Raw genomic sequence first — 7573 nt, forward strand, 5'->3', positions numbered from 1 at the left:
TGTATGAATATAATATACAAGTTTCACTTTTTAAATGGAATTACTGAAATCAATCTACTTTTTCATGATATTCTAATTTTATGACCAGCACCTGTATATCATTTTATTATTTTATCATTTTTCAGTAGCGTTTGTCTGTCTGTTCACAAGATTACTTAACGACTGATAAACTGATTTTGATGAATTTTTTTGTTGGGTTTGTCACAAGAAACGATTTTGGTGGTGATCCAGATCGGATTTTTTTTTTTTTTTTTAATAACACTATAGCTTCAGTGGAGGACTGCAGATAAAAATGAGTCTGTGTGGCTGAATCTGGCACATGTCTGAATATTTTACCCATGTTTAATTAATGTACATTGTCCTTTTCATAAATATATACTTAAACCTTGAAGAACAGCCAAACCTGGAGCACTAATAAATGTTAAATTTTCAGATTTCAACATGGATTCTAAAACAAGTAAAATTTTGTATTAATGGATTTGTGGTTTTAATTGAATTCTATATTCAGTCAACCTTAGAGGGGGAGGAGAGAGACAGAGTAAAATCATTATCATCGTCTTCATTAGAGAGGGTCCTGCTGGCCAATCAGCACGCTGCTCTGCACGGGGATTCCATAAGCACCCCGTTGGCTGTCGCTAGGATACCACATAATCAGGAGGTTGGTAGACTTCGGTGTTGATGCTGGGATGAGGAGCTCACCGTGTGTTGGGGGTCGACGAGAGGGGCTGGGGGTTTGAATTTAGCACAGAAGCACCTTCGGATGCGCTCAGTCGTTCATTTAGTCAGCCAGCCAACCAGCCTGCCACTCAGCGAGGCAGACAAAGAGGAACAGCATCCTGCAGGAGGACAGCACGCTCCCGGGGGATGGGGCATCATACCCCTGCATCGCGTTGGGGGTGTCGAAGGAGGTAGGAATGAGGGGTTGGGGTGCTTTGTCTCAGCATCAGGGTATCTTTACACACACGGATTTCTCTGTGGATTTCTTGGCTTTTAAAGCTTTTAGGCATGGAAGTCGATTATTGCAGCTGAGAAATGTTCTCCTGTGGTATTTTTAATGTGGGTCATCATAGTTGCCCTCCATGTGTAGACCCAAGCATGGACGCTGATGGAGGCTCCTGCACTTCCTCATTGTGATGTAAGCTTTCTGGAGACAGCCAGTCTGTCTGACAGTCTCTGGGCTCCTCACATCAGTCTGCTCGCTGCGCACATCTTCCACACACAGATCTGACAGTCAATTCTTGTGGTTTAATGTCAGCACGAGCAGATCAATACGTTCTCCTACAAGAGGAGCAAAGTGCTGATAATGTGATGTTATGGTGTAGTGCTTTAGTGTGCGTGTTGTCTTTACCTCTCTCTGTGGTCTTTGTTTTTTTGCTTTCAAACCAATTTGTAGGCACATTTCAGATGTGGAAGTGGGATTCAGGATTGGGGTGGGGGGTGTCCACTGATGGATGGGTGACTCCGCTCAGAGAGACAGGGGTCTAAGCTATCATTACCAGAGGGGATTCTCTCTGCTCCTCACTTATAGAGATGCAATAGGAGGCAGACCCCAGGATGTAGGCTAATGACTACATACAGGCAGGCAGGCAGATTTCTGGCAGCTGTGGTGCTTTGTTTACAACCACAAACCCTCGGTGTCTGATGAGATCTCAGCCATTTTACTCCCACAGATTTGCAAACAGTTTCAGCTGTGAGTTTAGGATTTTACATTTCTTTTATTATCACTCACAATCAAACGACAAAGGTGGGTGATAATGTTTTGTTTGTGTGTTTGTTACACAAATATCTTATGAAACTGCTGGACGAGTTTGAATGAAACTTGCAGAAATTAATCATTGAATGCACATCTACAACTTTTAGAGTCAAACCGATTCAATATGGCCGCCACAGCCATCTGACCTTAAAATCCCAAAAATGTCTGCAACTCATTTAATTTTACAGATATTGAAAAAATGGTGAGTATTAGTGGAGTGGTGCAGATGGATTTTAATGAAACTTTTAGGAATAATGGATGTACGCCTGCAACTGACTGACTTTTTAGTTCAAATCAAGATGGCCGCCACAACTAATTGACTTCAGCTATCGCAAAAATGATTATAACTCAGTCAGATTCAGGTATTGAGCCGAAGTCTGATGTGGTAGTAGCTGAGAGAGCGTGACAGCTGACAGTGTTGCGTGAGATCGAGCATCACGTTATTTTCAAGGTTTGGCCAAAAATGGCTACAACTCTCATTTTCTGCATAAACTGATGTTTATCTAAAACTTTGGCATGAAAGGTGGCGGGTGATATGCATTCCTTAAGTTTTACCTTCTTTTTTTAAGTGTCTATTTTCAGCTTTAGTTAGTCTTTATTTAGGCTCGGAGTATTCGGGGGAATTTGTCTTGATGTGCTAAAATGTTCCTGTCTGTACAAACAGCACTCAGGCTTAAGTCGGCTTTTCACTTACTGATTAGTTTTGTCAGGGTTTGGAGAAGCTGCTCGAGGAACTTTTGTTTTTGCTGCTATAAGGAATAACACAACTTGGTAAGATGGCAGTGTAGCTGCAAAAACTGCTTTGTAGAATAAGTAGGATATAGAGCTTTAATTTAAGCTCCTAATCCACTCAAAAGAATAACAAGGAGTGGAAGGAAATGGCTTTAGAATTCCAGCATGGCATCAGCGTTGCTCCTTATTTAATTACTTCCATCACACCCACCTTCCAGTCCAGCCCACTTCAACCTTCAACTCTTAGGCTCAGCCGGATCTTTCTCCATTGTAGGCACTAGAACGTAATGTGATCACCTCTAACCTCAAAGCCACCAAGCCCATCATCTAAATTGAGCATTTTTTTTAAATTATTTTTTTATTCCAGCCTTGTTATACCAGTTGTCACCAAAGGTTGAGTCGACTTTCTCTACCTGTCAAAATGATTGACAGGTAGGGGGGAAAAAAATCCTCTCAGGGTTTTTTTTATTACTTGTCATTTTAATTCTTCTATTTGGTAAAAAGCTGCCCAGCTTGTTTGGAGCTTTAATGTTCTTCTCAAGCACAGTGACAGTTACTATACATAACGCTGAGATGCATTCATCAGGCCAGAAAAGAGAAAAGAAACAATAACACCAATTGTGTTCTTACTTTTTTCTTTTTTTTTCTTGAATGCTTGTGATTGGTTTGACAGCACCTCACAATTCTGAAATCTTAGATACATTATACTTTGGTTTTGGTGCAAATAGTTTTAAGGCTGTTAAAATCAAATGTTACTCTAATTGTTGATGTTTATTAAGCTTAAACTTGGAGAGGATTTATGGCTTTAGTAGAGGTCTGCTAAGCCGTTAAATTTCTCTCTGGCTGCTCAACGTTTTAGTAAATGATCGCCTTTCTATGTTTTAATTTTAACTGTGTCTTTGGAAACATTATCATGTTGGCATGTTAACTTAGGTGATGTTTATACTGTTGTTTCTTTTATTTTAAATTTTAGTCTTGTTTTCCACCCACCCCCCTTTCCCCTCTCCTTCAAGAGGCCAGGCCACAGTTGTAAAAAGGAAATAGTTATTAATCTGTCCTGCCTGGTTAAATAAAAATAAAAACAGGTTTTAATTTAAGAAGTATAAGTTTGTTTTTCCACTTGCTTCTCCCTGAATACGTGAGGTTTCCTGAAATACAGCTGGCTCACAGTTACAAATGTTCAGAGTACAGTTTTGCCATCAGCTGTGTTTTTTTCTTAGGTTTGATTTTTAACAGGACTCATAAATAATGTACCCAGCCTGTTTACTTAATATCTAAATATCAGAGCTTTAGTTAATTTCAACCTTTTATTATTTCAGCTGAATAAAAGATTCAACTTTTGTTTAAAATTATTTTATTGTTGACAAATTAAGCTTTTTGAATGCTGTTCTGATTGAGTAAATGGCACTTTATTATTCAGCTGTGGAATAAAATTGTTCCTGATTATGTTTGTTTGTTTTTTTGCCACTCAGTATTTTACATTGTAGTTGTATTTCTGAAGTATAGTTTGCTTCATATCTGCCTCAAAGAGGTGTATCTGCCTGCCAGTTGTAATTTTGGAGACCCATTTCACGAGTCTGTGCTCAAAGAAACGATTGTATTCAGTGTTGCCTTCTTTTTGTTCACACGTTCTCTTTTTTCCCATCTTCAAGGCACAGGAGAGCCATTCAGAAGAGCCGGGGGTCAAAGGTGAGAAGAGCAGAGGGCACCATGGAGAGTGAACCTGGGGCCCCTGCCTCCACTGCCGGCATTGCTGGAACCACTTCCACCACCAGCAGCTCCTCTTCCTCCTCCTCCTCCACCACCACCAGCTCCTCCAGCACCACAGCTGTTAGCAGCAGTAGCACCTCGAACTCCACGACTGCTTCTTCTACGACTTCCAGCAGCAGCAGTATTACCAGCAGTAGTGCTGCAGCAGGAAGACAGGCGGTGCCTCAGATATCAGTTTACAGTGGAATACCTGACCGACAAACAGTCCAGGTAACATCTAGGTGGTTTAACACAACTCCTAACACCTTAATGTTTAATTTAAAAGGCTGCGACTATAGGACTCGCCATATTTTCTTTTCTATACTGCCATCTGTTGGTATTTAAATATACCAACTCAGATAATTTTGTTGGTATCCTTCTGCAGTAATTAACAAAAAAACATAACTGATGTGACCGTCCAAAAAGCTCCAGTTTTTTCTTCTCAGCCTCAAAAACTTTTCCCCAGAAACGTTGGAGCTTGTTCCCATGCATTTTGGTGAATTCCTGTCTGCCATTTTGTATTTTTTCTGCTAATATTGGAGCCTTCTGGTTCATCTTCAATGAAGTCATTATAAATCCAAACGCAGTAAAAAAAATTGATCAAAAAGTGTCATGCGTTTAACCTTGGAGCACAGATTCAATTGTTTTGGATGGTTTTTTTGGCTCTTTTTCTACCATCTTTAATATCTGTCTGATCAACATGGAGTTGCATTTCCTCTTGCATCCACACCGAGGGAGGTTGGCTGCGGTTTCATGAACCTTATGAACCTTATTCATATTGGCAGCTGTGATATCAGGTGCATGAAGCTGCTTGGAGATGGTCTTTAACATGGATATCTATAATCTCCTTCCTGAGCTCCTCAGACTCCTCTCTCCTTTGCTTTCTCTACTTCATGTTCAGTGTGGTGAACACAACAATACCAAACTACCCAAGGCATGTTTGTTCTCTTTAAATAGGCTGAATGGCTGTTAAAAAGCTTGAAGGTGCCTGTGATACCAATTAAGCTTAAATACTTAGTTTGAAACATGGTTATAATGCAAGGATTATTATTCTCTTTAAAAGTACCAATCTGTCCGAGATGTTTTAGCACATCTCTGTGAAGTAAACACCAAATTGTTTCTTTTCACATCTTTTCTGTTTCTTTTAACACATACTAAAGACACGCAGATATACAACAGACAATTGCTTTTAAGTGATTCAGTTTTCAGAAGAAATGAAGCATTGTTTCAGTGAACTGTATGGTTATTAGCAGGTTTATACTCAACTGTACATAGACAGTCTTGTGTTTGTCGTTCATTCAAAACTTCTCACCTAATCAGGAATAAATGAGCAGAGGATGAAAGAAGCTGGAAAGGCCTGAATGTTTCACAGGGTCGCTCTAAGTGGAAAGAAGGAATGCTTCTCTAGTTTAGTGCTCTTGACCCTTTAGCTTCAGATTAAGCCTTTACAAAGGCTCCCTGAATGAGGTCCTCTCAACTTGTGGTGCCAACACTTTGACAGCGGGGTAATTGTGACACCGAACCCTCCTTTTCTTGGGCCCTTTGCTTGCAATTATAAGGCAAGCGGCATTGTCATCGAGCCGCCGTCTGAGCGTGAAGGACTGCTGCTCCTTTATGCTCAGTGACAGCTGAATTCATGCATGTATTCCACCTCTGCTAATTTTACCCTCAGTCCTTGAGGTGTTTGTCCGGCTGGTCCTGTGACACGGTGGACTGCAGGTCAACATACATTCTAGTTAGCAGGAAACAAGGCAGGGGCGACCCACAGGGGCGACGGGCGAGGGGAGTCCTTAGAACTGCAAGAGGCTTCGTTCTGTTAGGTCAAGGAGATGTTGGAACTTGTTTGGCTAAGACTAAGTAGTTGATCTTATAGTTGGATAAACCTCCAGTTTGGTTCCAGTTTTCGTTGTCTCCTTAGTTTTCACCCTGACTCATTTAAACCTTAAACAATCCAAGGCTTTATTCTAATTCTGCCTTGGTCTTTTATGTATGAATTAAATAATAGAGTGTGAAATTTTAGCTCTCCAGGCAGGACTTATTTAATTAGCTTTATTCTTTTGATGATTATTAATGACTCTATATTAGGAAAATGCAAACAAAAAGAGTTAAGTGGACATTTTATTTGAAGCAGTACCCTCCAGCTGAATAAGCCAAAGTTTAAACTAAAATATGTCATTGTACACTTTTACGCTTGACGTCTTGCATTAATGCAACCATGAATTGAAGTTTCATTAATGCAACAGAAAATTCGACGTTGATATCAGCGGTTACTGAGCCCTAATGAACAAAATGTAGAAAACATGGTGGCCACTTCATTCATTTAACTTCCAGCCACACAGTGTGGCTTTTATTCTGAAATCCACTGCATAATTAAACATTTCACACATTTACAGCAGGTTAGTGCAGATTTTCAAACATATTACTCTGTTATGAGTTGCTGGTTTATTGTTTCAAACTGGGGTATTTATAAATTTTCCATAAATGTAGTAAAGTCTCATATAAGCCTCCATCAGTGGGTACATTTAATAAAAGAGGTACAAACAAGATGTTTTCCTCTTTTTACAAAGTTTAGACTTTTCCTTTGTCCTAAAATGTAAAAATACTGATAAGTCAACAATAGTTGAGTTTTTTTTTTTTCATTTCAGAATCTAACAAACTTTTTCATATGCAGTGTTTATCTAAAACTTAATGAGTTGCATTATTCCAGTTTTTATTGTTATATTATTCTTCCAGCAGGTTTTGTGGCTCTGAACAAATTTTATTTAGTAGGAAAAGATGCAGTAATGTTTTTTTTTTTTTTTTTAATTATTTGTTTTGGTTGTAAAGAATGCAGACCCCTTGTTTACATCTTTACATTACCACCACTTCCCCTGCTTTGGATTAATGATGCAACATTTCAGGATATCAAATATTTTATACAGCAGCAGTTGTACAGAAGATGCTTCTGCTGAAGTATTTATTCTCTAACTAATCGTTATAAGTATATTTTTGTTTGTGTGAACAATAGATTTATAGGAGTCGGCTCATTTCGGTGTGTTTATTTGCAGGTATTTCAGCAGGCGTTGCACAGACAGCCGAACACAGCTGCTCAGTACCTGCAGCAGATGTACGCCGCCCAGCAGCAGCATCTGATGCTACAGACCGCAGCTCTCCAGCAGCACAGCCTCAGCACCGCCCAGCTGCAGAGCCTGGCTGCTGTACAGCAGGTCAGCACACCGTCGGCACGGCTAATTTTATCTCATGTTTCCACGCTGATGTTTGCTGATCATTCTAAAAGACGTGCCTCTGAAATTGTACTTCATCATCTCCCCTTCTTGCCTTTCTCCTGACACCCCCCCC

At 39.8% G+C, this 7573-nt stretch overlaps 1 protein-coding gene across 2 annotated transcripts in view; it reads left to right on the forward strand.

The window, feature by feature from the left end:
• phc2b (polyhomeotic homolog 2b (Drosophila)) overlaps positions 1-7573 on the forward strand; it is a 35136-nt gene that overhangs the window by 6875 nt on the left and 20688 nt on the right. Inside the window, exons 1-3 of one of the 2 annotated variants that reach the window (XM_017408928.3) lie at positions 685-908; positions 4138-4465; positions 7282-7440. In XM_017408928.3, the coding sequence (XP_017264417.1) occupies positions 865-908; positions 4138-4465; positions 7282-7440 (531 nt within the window). In that variant the 5' untranslated portion in view covers positions 685-864. Of the gene's footprint in view, positions 1-684; positions 909-4137; positions 4466-7281; positions 7441-7573 lie in introns of those variants that run through there. The other variant, XM_037975028.1, reaches the window with a different exon arrangement.

Source organism: Kryptolebias marmoratus, linkage group LG4 (assembly GCF_001649575.2).
Source record: "Kryptolebias marmoratus isolate JLee-2015 linkage group LG4, ASM164957v2, whole genome shotgun sequence".
In the NCBI taxonomy this organism is placed as follows: domain Eukaryota; kingdom Metazoa; phylum Chordata; class Actinopteri; order Cyprinodontiformes; family Rivulidae; genus Kryptolebias; species Kryptolebias marmoratus.